Here is a 12,319-nt window from a genome sequence, read left to right on the forward strand (position 1 = left end):
CTGCAGGTGGGGTCTGACTAGTGTGGGACAGGGGGTGACCATCAGCTTCCTGGTTCTGGATAGCAGACCTTCAGTAATGTTGTTAAAGGGTCCAGAAGTTTTGGGTCCTTGCTATTTGAATCAGTGTATTTCCTGATTCCCCTCAGCTTTTGGCTGTTAGTGGGTTTAATAAGAAACTCGCCTGTCCTTATTCACAATGCAGGAGTGGTGCTTGCCCACAGTACCACTCCCTTCAGCCACCAAGCTCTCTGTAGTTACTGCCACTTGATCAGAGGTAAACTCCTCTAGCCCCTCTCCGTCCAGCTGCATGTCTCCATTTGTTCAGGAGCCTCACTTCTCTTCGGTCTGACCTGCGGACCTCTCCCCTGACTTTGAGGATGGCAGCAGGTTAAGCGCAAGGTGGTCCTGCCCCTGCTCTCCCGTCTGCCAGCTTACCCCACCGTCTCCCCATCACCCTGCTGGAGAGCGAGCGGAAGGGGTCTTGCACTGCAGCTGGCGTTTGAATTCCAGGTCGTCTGCAGTGTTTGCTGTGACATTACTTATAAAACTTATTTAAAAAATAAAATATCATTGCTGTGATATTACTTATAAAATGGAAGTCATTATGCTAACAGCACCATCTGTTCATTGTCTGCTGAGTGCTGAAAGCACAGGCTTTATCCTTTAGGTAATCTTGAGTAACAGACTTAATGCTTCTGGGCCTCAGTATTGTCCTCTGTGAAATGGGCACAGCAGTAGTACTTTCCTCACAACGTTATTGTCATAATTAAAGGAGTTGATTTATGTGAAGTGCCTGGCACATAGAAAACGCTCAATAAAGGTTAGCTATTACTACTGTTATTAGCTGTTACTACTATTATTGCTAATCCGCGTGACAGCCCTGCAGATAGAGTGTGTCTCTGTTTTATAGTTGAGCAAAGTGAGACTTACCAAGTTCAGCTAGTAGTTCAAAGCCACAAGACAAGAAAGAAGGCAGAACCAGAATTTGAAATTAAAAAAAAAATATTTATTTTTTATTTCTTGGCCAAACCACATGGCCTGTAGAATCTTAGTTCCCCAACCAGGGATCAAATCTGTGCCCCCTGCATTGGAAGGGTGGAGTCTTTTTTTCTTTTTTAAATGAGTAAATTTTTTTTTTTTTTAATTGTAGTGGTTTTTGCCATACATTGACATGAATCAGCCATGGATTTACATGTGTTCCCCATTCCGATCCCCACCTCCCGAAGGGTGGAGTCTTAACCACTGGGCCACCAGGGAAGTCCTCGAATTTGAACTTCAGTCTGTCTATTTGCAAGGCACAGATGCTGTCTTCTGTTCACATTGCCCCTTGTGGGATTAGTAACACCTTTTCTTTCTATCCTATGGGTTTATTGTTCAGATGAAAATAAAATATTCATGAGGATTAAAAATTTATGAAATTTGAGGGCAAAGAGAGATGAAATAAGGGAAAGAAAGGTATACTCCTTCTGATTAGAAAAGCTTCTTGATTTAAGATAGTTGAAATTTCATTCCCATTATGTCTGTTTGTTGCTTTGATAAAAGAAGTATGTCCTAACACTAATTATATCAGACATATTAATAGAGGCAATTATGCTTATGCAAATTTTTTTCTGGTTTTGGATCTGAAAATGATTTTTCCACGATGCTGTTGGAAGCACTGAGTTTGGTTCCATTTTTTTTTTTTCTGCCAAAGACCTAAAGTACTTGAGAAGATGAGAGACAGCTGCTTTTGAGATGCATAGTAATAGAGCAGCAAGTTTGCAATTTAGCATCTTCCCTAAAAGCAGATGTAAATGTTCCGGCCTCTTCATAATTATCCATTCTCTCTTCTTTTGTTAAAAGAGAGTGGGAGCTTTTTTTAAAAGATGGATTTATCTTTTCGGCTGTGGTGGGTCTTCGTTGCTGCATGCAGGCTGTTTGTCACTGCGGTGAGCGGGGTCGGGGCTGCTCTTCGTTGTGGTATGCAGGCTTCCCATTGCGGTGACTTCTCTTGTTGTGGAGCGCAGACGCTAGCGTGTAGGCTTCAGTAGTTGTGGCTCCCGCGTCTAGTGGCTCCATGGCACGTGGGATCTTCCCGAACCAGGGGTGAGTCTTAATCTCCCTTCGGGTGCTGCGCTGTGTGAGAGGAAGTCCGTCTCTGCAGCTGTGAGCTCTCCTTTCACTCATTCAGAAGGTATTCAATTGAAACATGTCCTGCCTCCATCCACTTCTCACCTCCCGCGCTGCCTCCGCCCTGGTCCATGCCACCATCACCTCCCACCTGATGGTGCAGTAGCCTTAGGCTAGGCCCCTTGCTTCCATTCTTGCCCCTTCATCTGTCCTCCTTTTGGCAGCAAGAGTGAGCCTTTAAGCACCAGTCACCTCACTTTTGGACTCAGAATCTCCTCGAGCCTTCCCATCACACTTGGAGTGACACTGAAGGCCTCCAGTGCTCCTGGACCCCCAGCTTCCTCACCCACCTCGCCTCCTCCCGCCCGCCCTCACTGTGCTCCTCCCACACCCGCCACCTGGCTGCTCCTTGAACCGCCACACACGCTCCTACCTTTGGACCTCTGTGCTTGCCAGTTGCTCTGGTGGAACGTCCTGCCTGGCTCCAGGTAGCCCGAAGCCTTGCTCTTTAGTCGTTCCCCCCCCACCCCCCCGCCCAGATTTCCAAACCCTTTTAGTGCATTCTTTCTGTAGTACTTACCACTCTGAAGCACTGTACAAGTGTTGATTTGTTTTGCCTGCCCACCATAGGGTGGAAACTTCTTAGGGGCAGAGATGGTGTCAGTTTTTTTTTCTTTTTTCTTTTTGATGTTGTTGTTTTAGTTTTTTTGGCCATGCCGCACAGCATACAGGATCTTAGTTCCCTGACCAGGGATCGAACCCATGCCCTCTTCAGCAGAAGCTCAGAGTCTTGTCCACTGGACCGCAAGGGAAGTCCTGATGGTGTCAGTTTTGTTCACGACTGCATTCCCAGGCCTTGGCACAAAGTACGTGCTCTGTGAACACTTGACATACTCGTTGAATTCCACCTGTTAAGAGAGTATCATGATGCAGGTTGTTCTGTCCTGGCTTCATGTTCTGTGTGGACTTTGGAGAACTTTATTTCTATACGCTTTTGCTCTCTTCTAACTAGACTCATAGTTCAGGTTACTTTAAATATCAAACTGAAACCTCTGAAAAGCAGACGTATCATATTTATAACTCACAGGCAGTGTTGTAATGTGGAGGTTCGCAGCTCTGTCCAAAGCTCCGTGATTGATTATCCAGGAAGGGGGGGCATGTGGACCGCCTGCTGAATTTAGGAATTATGCACATGGAAGTTTCTCTGCAGCATTTTAGTGTTAACTTTACTTGAAGCTGTGAAGTACAGTTCTGTAGCAGTCTAAGGGGAAACTTTGATCTCTGCCTGCACACACTAGCCTGTCCAGATTGCACTCAGAACGAGAACAAATCCAGGGACTGAAGGAAACCCAGATGACGCCCAAATCAGAAGATTTTTAATAAAACCCCAAGTAAAGGTCTTTTATTGTTTATAGTTCTTCTGCTGTCAGGGACACCAGTCATTTTCATGACACGCTGGGTGAGTCATGTTTTTCTGGCTGGCGATCATTTTCTAAGCTATATGAGTCCAGAAAATCTAGCTGTAGGTCATTGGAGAGATGTGTCACTTCCTGGCTGATGGGAGCGTCTTTGACTTCCTCGACCAGATGTTACTGTTAACGGTGTTCCCAACCAGAGTTTCCGTGTATGTGTGTCTGTGTGTGTGAAGTGTGTTAGTAAAAATGAACGACCATACACGGTGTGCAGGATTCTTGGAAATGCCCAGGAGTGGAAATAAATAGCATCGAGTGATTTCTTGGCACACGTGAAGGGTGTTAGATAAATGAGCCCAAATGTGACATTTGACTCAGCGCTTCGTGCAGCTTGGCTGGAATTACTCCCTGCGTGTGGGTCAGCCTGGTGGTTCCAGGAGGCGTTCTTGCACACGCGTGACCTTGGCTGCGCACGAGGAGATGGCAGTGCAGTCACGCGGGGGGGCTGCCGTGCTGGCTGATGGTGGCCTCGGCCTTTACATGAGCAGATTCCATCATGACTGGGAGGTCGTGGGGACACAGCCTCCCTGGACGCAGGAGTGGATATTCTGGCTGGTAGGTCCACACTCTGAGCGCAGGGGCAGCGGGGAGACCCTGACCCCATGCCCCTCCACACCCCTGCTGTGTGGCCTGGGCCAGCTTGTCTCATCCGAAGCCTCTGAGGTCCCTTCTGTCAAATGGGCATGGTAGGGCCTGCTACCAGTGGGGTCACTGGGATTCTACTTCTGAGATCTGGGGAGAGAGGAAAGTAGTGGATAAAGAAGGGGCTGGGATTTTTGTGCACTAGGAGGGACAGGTTTATGACTAGAAAATAGCAGGGGAGCCAGGCCATGTGTTCTGAACCGGCATTGGAGCCATAACAGGGAATCCTGTGCTGGGACAGGGTGTCTCTGGCCCCAGGGGGAGGAAGGCTGTACCGATGGCTAAGGCATTCCTGCAGCTGAGGTGAGAACAGGTAAGGCCTGGGAGGCTGGGGGACTGAGGCCTTCCCTGTGTGTGGGCAGATAAAGGGGAGGGGGCTCTGTGGCCTGGAGGCGCTTGGCCTGAAGCAGGAGGCAAGCTGTGGTCTGTCTCTTCTGACCACAGCTTCCTACCCAGGTGCACCAGCCGCCTCAGGCTCTGAACAAAGGCCAAGTGTGGATGCTGTCTTGACCTTGACCTTACTACGTAAGTCGTTAGCTGAAACCAATTCCTCTCTTCCTTCTTAGTATCCCGTGGAAATCAGGAAGTATGAATATGACCCAAACTTTGCAATTCGTGGACTGCATTATGACGTGCAGCGGGTAGGTGTAATTCTCATGTTTTTCTACAGTTTAGCACATCAGGAATAAAATGTATTCTTGGTGCTTTTCTTTGCTGAATGCATAAATTGATTTGAAATTATATTCTCTGGGGCTGCAGAACTAAATTATCCAAAACACTTTTGGATGAAGTCTTTCTCAGGAGACTGTATATTGGAAGAGCCTGAATGCATTTAGCCACTGGGCAATACTACTTATATCCAAATAGTCATTTTTGATGTTTTGAGGAGGAGCTGGTTGTCATCTTTTTTTTTTGCAGACAGATCATTTCCTTAATGGGCTGCACAGTGCTTTAATTAGCAAGCAAACCTTTCAAAAACATACAGTGTGTTTCTTTGTGTAGGACAACTTAATGTTGATAGGATTCACAATGACACCTGGAACTTTCATTAAGTATGCAATTTGTGGTGCGTTAATTTACCTGTGCGTGTGCTTGTGTTTTTGAAGGCGGTCTTGATGAAGATTGATGCTTTTCATTATATCCAGCTGGGAACGGTCTACAGGTAAGAGTAAGAGGAGGTAAATTTAATCCCCTCCCCCTAAAGTGACCAGATTGCTTTGGCTTTCAAGACTCCCTGACTGTTCAGTGTTGGGACCCTGCAGTGTGTATCTGTAAAGCATTCATTCATTTACCCGCAAGCTGCGTCTTTCAGGAACATTGATCGGGCCACTGCCACGTTAGGTGCTAATGGTTTGGCTTGTGAGGATGTCCTCAATGGGCTTGGAGCGTAGGTGGGAAGCCACACGAGGAAACCAGTGAGTGCAGTCCCCAGTGACCGGGCTGGGGTGGCCGTGTGCTCAGGCCATTAGGGGCCACTTCGGAGGACTCTGGGGAGGGCGAGCTCTCCAGAGACGATGCTGGCCCCTGAGTGAGGGTCCTGCAGAGGAGGTGGGGAAGGATGGGGCGGGGCGGGTCGTTCCCACCATGATAGTTGAATGGTTTGGACATTGTCTCTTTTCCTCCTGTTTATTAGAATTAGTAGAAGTACTGAGCTCAGTGGGAGATCTTTGTAACTGAAATAAAGGGTTTTGCCTTTTCTAATTCTCGAATTTGGGGATGCTGTTGAGGACTGGTTTGTGTGTGTGTATATATATAGGTATGTGAAAGTGAAAGTATTAGTCACTCAGTCGTGGTTTGTGACCCCATGTACTGTAGCCCACCAGGCTCCCTCTGTCCGTGGGATTCTCCAGGCAAGAATACTGGAGTGGGTAGCCTTTCCCTTCTCCAGGGAATCTTCCCAACCCAGGGATCAAACCCAGGATTCCCACATTGAAGGCAGGTTCTTTACCATATGTATAAATATTTATACATATGTATAAATATTTGGTATTTTCTTTCTGTTCCTAAATAATGTGCTCATACTTCTGTTTCCTAATTTATTAATTCTGGGCGTTGTCCCTGCTGTGAGGACTGAGGACTTGGCCCTCCCACACATGCAGCCCCATCTCCAGCCTCATTTTCCTAACCTCACTAAGATCCCTCTCTGGTTGCTTCACCATCTTGTTTGCATCATGATTCCACAGATTGTGTTCATTCTTAAGCAAGTAGTGCATTGTTTTCTTTCTTGTGCAGCATTTGGTTTTCCTCGGTTTAATAATCATCTCAGTTTTTATTTGCTTGGTTTCCTATGTAGCTATCTAGTTTTTTTCCTAAATGTTCCTTCACAGATATCAAGCAGGCATTTATTTCCCCACAACTCAAATGTTTTACATAATCCCTCACTTTTTTTTTGACTACCGCCTCCTACTCTGATCTGCTCTGATTGCTCATCCAGGGACTTCAATTTGCTACTTTCTCTGTTTCCTGGCTCTCATCTCTTCCTCTTTCTAACTATACTACCTCATTTTGCTGGAGCACATCCTGCAGTAGCTTCCTGGTGCCTCGTATGGCTGAGTCTTTCTGGGGATCTGTGGTGGTTCATCAGTTCCTGTCTTTGGGGTCCCATTGCAGACTCTGTTCTCAGTGTTGTTAAGTCAGGGGCCTCCTTTCACCAACTTTTCCAAAAACATGTTGAAATGTCTTATGTGCTGATGTCTTTGCTCTCATTTCCTTTGACCTTTTGAGCAGTTTATTCTTTTACTGTCATTTTAGTGGTGTTTCAAGAGGGAGAAGAGGTGGTAGTGATGATGCAAATAATAATAGTAGTAAATAATAAATAGCAACTCAACAGTGTTGAGTTTTGCAGTGCAACAGATACTGCCGTAAGGGTTTTGAGTTAGCTCATTTGATCCTCAAAATAATCTTATAAGGTAGGTACTGCTATTGGTCCCAAAGATGTTAATAAGTAACTTGCCCAAGGCCACACAGAAGTAGAATTCAGACCCAGACAGTCTGGCTCCTGACTGTGCTCTTGGCCCATGTGCAGTGTTTCTGAATGTCTGAGAGTTAACTGGCAGTCTTCAGCAGATCTTTCGAATCAGTCCTTCCATCTCTGTTTCTGCCATCCACTCTTGGACTCAGACACTTACCCCTTCTCTCCTGGGCTCCTGTGGTTTTTTGCAGCACAGCCCCCAGACTGGATGTTTTGCTAGACTGATTTACCTAAAGCATTGCCTTCAACAACCCCCTTCTCTCTTCTGAATCCTGGATAGTTCCCCATTGTCTAAGGAATAGAGCCCAGATCTCCTAAATATTCCATCAGCCTTCTCTAAACCCTTAGCTTTCTCCTCTTCCATACACAGCTCTTTCACTTCCTCGATTGGTTAAAACTCTTGGTTGCAAGTGGCTGAGACACAACTCAAGCTGGCTTAAACAAAAACCCAGTTTGGACTCACTAATGGTGTAGTCCAGGGACAGATCTGGTTGCAGGTGTAGCTGGCTCCAGAAGCCCAAATGGTTGTTGTCAGTGCTCTTTCTGTCTTTTGACGCTCCTCCTGTCTGGGTTTGCTCACAGCAGGCCCCTCCGCGTGGTGATCCCCGGCAGTACCAGGCTTCCACCCTCAGCTCCAGGTCAAGCGGAGAAAGGGGGTTTTTCTTTCTAACAGTTTCAGCCAGTCTCAGAGGGAGTGGATGCCAGATTTGTGCAAATAGCAGGTAAATACCTTTCCTCTGAGTTCTCCTTTTCACTGCTCTGCATCTGTGCAGGCTGGCATTCTTCCAGGATGCGGTTTTCCTTCCTCTCTGCTTCTTGAAATCTCACTCGTCCTTCTGCATGGCTGACAGGTGGCAAGGCCTTTCCTCACCCTCTCAGCTTGACATGGTCTTTCTCTCCTCTCTTCTGGGCCACACCATCCTGTGGCTCCTAATTACCTTGTTCCTTCTTCTCCAGATAAATTGTTATGTTGGGGGTATGGATTGGGCCGGGTCGGAGGAGCCACTGAGGCATTTAAAGGGGAAGGAGTGCTCAGGTTGAGGTCCTGGAAGGATGGCTGGGGCCTCAGTGCTGAGCGGGGGTGTGGCGGCCGAGGCAGTGGGGGTGCGTGTGTGACTCCGGAGTCACACTTCCTGAGTGTGAACCCCAGCCCCGCTGCTCACCTGTGTGTGACCTCGAGCCAGTTCTTGACCGTCTGTTTCAAAGCCTTGGTTTATTGCTCTCTAAAATGGGCATGATTCCAACACCCACCTCAGGGCGGCTGGTTGTTTGGACTAGAGCAGGCTTGGGACAGCATGCGTGCCGAGTTGCTTCACTGATGTCTGACCCTTTGTGACACTGTGCACTGTAGCCTACCAGACTCCTCTGTCCATGGGATTCTCCAGGCAAGGATACTGGAGTGGGTTGCCATTTCCTCCTCCAGGGGATCTTCCCGACCCAGGAATCAAACCTGGGTTTCTTACAGCTCCTGCATTGGCAGGTGGGTTCTTTACCACTAGCGGCCCCTGGGAAAATGTCCCTTTCCTCCTCTCTCCCCTCTGAAGGGGTAATGAGTGAGTGAATGGAGGGGAAGGGTGTGCACACCTCAGCCTCGCTCCCTTCTGAGCCCCATGCCCTTGCATCCCCCTTCATTGGGTGGCTTTCAGGTTACATGTGGGCTGTGCAAGTGAGCACTGCTGGGCCGAGGGGAAGACTGACTTCCCTCCTCAGGCCTGTTCAGCACCCGCATTTCAAGTTCTCTTTAGGAATCTGGTGAAAAGCTAGGGTTGTTCCCATCATAGCCATAGCGCGGAACTTGGATGGCGCTTCCCGTGCACTGGGTGCCGTTCTCTTTATAGCAACTCATTTAATCTTCTCAGCAGCACCAGGAAGTGGGTACTGGTTTTGCCACTCATTTAAAAAATGACACTAAGACCCAAAGAGGTTAAATTACTTGTTCCTTGTCCAGGTAATCCCTTAGCAGGTGAGGAAGCTGGGATTTGAACCCAGGGTAGACTCGTTCAGATCTGTGCTCCTACCCATTATTTCTCATAAACACACAGGGTGTGTAAAGTAATTTTCATTGTGACTTCAGCTTTGGTTTAGGCCACGTTCAGGTGCAGTTGACTGTCCATCTGAGCCCGGCTCCAGCAGGTCTGCATGTTGTGGGTACCGCCTGCAGCAGAATTCAGCTGACTGTGGCCCACTGAGTTCAGTGCATCTTTTGAGCTGGTAGTTGGTTATGTGGACCTTAAAGATGTGGCTTGTGTGGCCAGATGCCTGGAAATGTGTCCTGGAGGCGGCAGTGCTGCTGGAGGACTGGCAGTGTGGCCCTGGTGTGGGGAAAGAAAGGTAGTTCACCCGGCAGAGTTCCTTTTTACTGTGTTGAGTCTCTTTCTAGGTGTTAGATCCTTCAGGGCGTGTACTGCTTACTGCTGCTGCTTTAGCCAGAGTGGTTTTCCAAGGTCACTGTCTAGAAGGAGCTGGTGTAGTCCCAGTGTCTTATCTGATTTCTGGAGCAAAGATGGAAGGGAAGCACAGTGCTTTTTTGTTTTCAAAGGCCAGTAGTTGTTTCAAGTTAATCAAGATTGGAGGCAAAATACAAGTGACTCCCCTTGGATATTTTTAAAAGTAAGAGGAGTGGAGAATGGAAGAGGCTGAGATGATGTTTTCATTAAAGTTACATACCAAATATAAATTATGTTTTGTATGTACTTTAATATTGACTGAGTGATTTTGTGTGAGAAGCTGTATGAGGAACTGAAATTTGAGCTGAATTATAGCATAGTGTGGTATTGCCATCATTCATTCTGCGGTTTCCTCACCACTGGAGTCTGTTTCTCGGGTGCCTTCTCCTCTCGAGAAGGGAGTGGGGGACAGACATTTCCCTTCACAGGGCTCTGGAGGCGATTCCTGGGGAGGAAGTCTGAGACCATTAAGTTGCAGGTGAAAGCACCTGCTCACACGCAGGCGCCAGAGGCAGGGGTGGAATCTGGGCCGCTCACATTCCAGTGTTTGTTCCCTGTGTTCGGAGGAGCTGGGTTCATTTATAGATTTTGCTGCAGCCCCCAGAAGCAGGTAGATGGGGCATGTTCCCTCTGTTCTTACCGGTGGGGAACCTGGCCTCACTGTGATACGGCATTTGGGATCATTCCTGCTGGAGGTGGTGTCCAGCATCCTGACGTGGGGGTTGGTCCGCCTGAGCCTGGTGCCTGACTCTGTGTCAGCACTGATCTTTTTAGGGTAGAGCGTCAGAGGGCGGGAGAGTGGTGGGGACAGACCAGCCTCTCTCCCTAATGTAGTAAAAACATTAAAAAAAAACAAAACAAAACCCACCCAAAGCGAGTCACTAGGAGACCGTGTGCCTGGTTAAAGGAGGCAGTGTGACGTGGTGGTCGCAGAGCCCAGGAGCCAGTCCTGACCCACTGTTTTCACTTTGGTGACCTTGAGTAGGATCTGCGACCTTCTGTGTTTTGGTGGCTTCTGCTGGAGAGTGGGAAGATAACAGTGCCTCACTCCTGAGTCTGCTGAGAATGAAGTGAATGACCGTGTGAAATTAATTTCTGGCACCCAGTAGGTACCACGTGGTGTCAGCTACTGTCTTTTCTGCTCTCACCACCAGCACAATGATGGTGGTGGTGATAGTAGCAGCAGCGTGCCTGTTATTTGTAGCAGTTACCAGTGGCATCACCTCCTGCTTCCTTGTGACAACAGCATCTTGCACCTCAGCTGAAAAATTTCAGCAGTCACTGGAGGTGTGAATATCACTGCCGTCTCTAACTGATGCTAACTGCCCTGCCTGTGATTTTCTCAGAGGCCTCAGCGTGGTCCCCGATGAGGAGGTCATTGAAATGTACGAGGGCTCCCACGTGCCTTTGGAGCAGATGAGCGACTTTTATGGGAAGGTAATGAGAAATTATTTATTTAAAGTAGCCTCTCTTTTTCCTTACGAACTGTGGCCTGGTAGCTTCAGGATCTTAAACTACTAGACTCTCTGCTCACAAGGAATCAAGAAGGCAATTGGGGTTGTGTTTTGAGAGACCCTCGATTTGAGAGAGGTGAGTATGTTCGAGTCTCTCCTGGGTTCTTTCATGATTCTCCTGTCTCGGCCCTTCCTCCCTACCTGATGAAGGCTCCTTACACCTTCCTTGTAGCCCTCCCCTATTTGCCACCACCTCCCCAGGCGTGTCCTCACTTTCTGGAGAAGTCACTGGGGTCGTCATTGTAGCAACTGTCACCTCCCCTGAGATTAACAGCAGGACAGCACACTGCTCTGTGCCTAAGGGAGACCTCTGCCTTTCTAACGCTGGTGGTCCTCTTTGCCCTTAGAATTTTTGCTTCTTGTTTTATTAGATGCAGCCTCTTATTTGTGTTACCAAAATGCAAGGAAGAGGCCTAGTCACCTGGTAAACTTAGTTTTATAAATCGCACGTGTTCAGGGAAAGACTCTTTTCCAAGCTCCCACGTGGGCTTTTGAGGGGGTGGGAGTGACGGTGCTCAAATTCAGGAGAGTTAGCGGCTTTTTATGTCATTCACACGGGCAAAAATAAATTTACTGCCTTTCCTCTGTGTGCGATGAAAGAGTGTGAGCTGAAAATTGGATGGAACCCAAAGGAGAACAGAAAGGGAAGGCTGGCCAGACTTTCGAGGGGAAGTCAGGGCATTTCCTTGGAAAGCCCGTTTGCACTTAGAGTGAGACGTCAGCCCTGCCGCGAAGGACAGGAAACAGGGTGAACATTTTTTCACTTTTTTATTTGCATTTTTCTTTCCTTGTGGGGAGGGAGCCCGATGTTGATGACCAGGATCCCCTGGTGGGTGTAAAGCCTGCCGTGGCGTTGGCTCCCTTGCTAAAGCCTCCCTCCCTCTCTGCAGAGTTCCGGGAACACCATGAAGCAGTTCATGGACATCTTCTCCCTGCCCGAGATGACCCTGCTGTCCTGTGTGAACGAGCACTTCCTGAAGAACAGCATCGACTACGAACCCGTGCACCTGTACAAAGATGTCAAGGTTGTGTAGACATGGGGGTCACACGCTGCACCCCTTCCAGCTCAGAAGTAATAGGGTCTTTGGCTTCCACTGTCAGCTGCGTGTGTGAGATCGTCCTTCGTCTGGAACCTCTTTTATTTGCAGTTTAACCTTGGAAATC

The 12,319-nt window shown here is 48.0% G+C and overlaps 1 protein-coding gene and 1 long non-coding RNA gene across 2 annotated transcripts in view; one reads left to right on the top strand and one right to left on the bottom strand.

Moving 5' to 3' along the window:
• NT5DC3 (5'-nucleotidase domain containing 3) overlaps positions 1–12,319 on the top strand; it is a 71,197-nt gene that overhangs the window by 32,275 nt on the left and 26,603 nt on the right. The window contains exons 3-6 of the mRNA XM_070454037.1: positions 4,790–4,864; positions 5,330–5,385; positions 10,988–11,078; positions 12,046–12,180. Coding sequence (XP_070310138.1) covers positions 4,790–4,864; positions 5,330–5,385; positions 10,988–11,078; positions 12,046–12,180 — 357 coding nt within the window. The remainder of the gene's footprint in view (positions 1–4,789; positions 4,865–5,329; positions 5,386–10,987; positions 11,079–12,045; positions 12,181–12,319) is intronic.
• Positions 3,483–8,501, bottom strand: LOC110121844 (uncharacterized). Its single transcript, XR_002309052.2, has 2 exons — positions 8,358–8,501; positions 3,483–4,313 (listed from the first exon to the last, which is right to left on the bottom strand). It is a non-coding gene; the product is annotated as an uncharacterized lncRNA (long non-coding RNA).

The sequence above is a fragment of the Odocoileus virginianus genome, chromosome 23, assembly GCF_023699985.2.
Source record: "Odocoileus virginianus isolate 20LAN1187 ecotype Illinois chromosome 23, Ovbor_1.2, whole genome shotgun sequence".
Classification (NCBI taxonomy): Eukaryota; Metazoa; Chordata; class Mammalia; order Artiodactyla; family Cervidae; genus Odocoileus; species Odocoileus virginianus.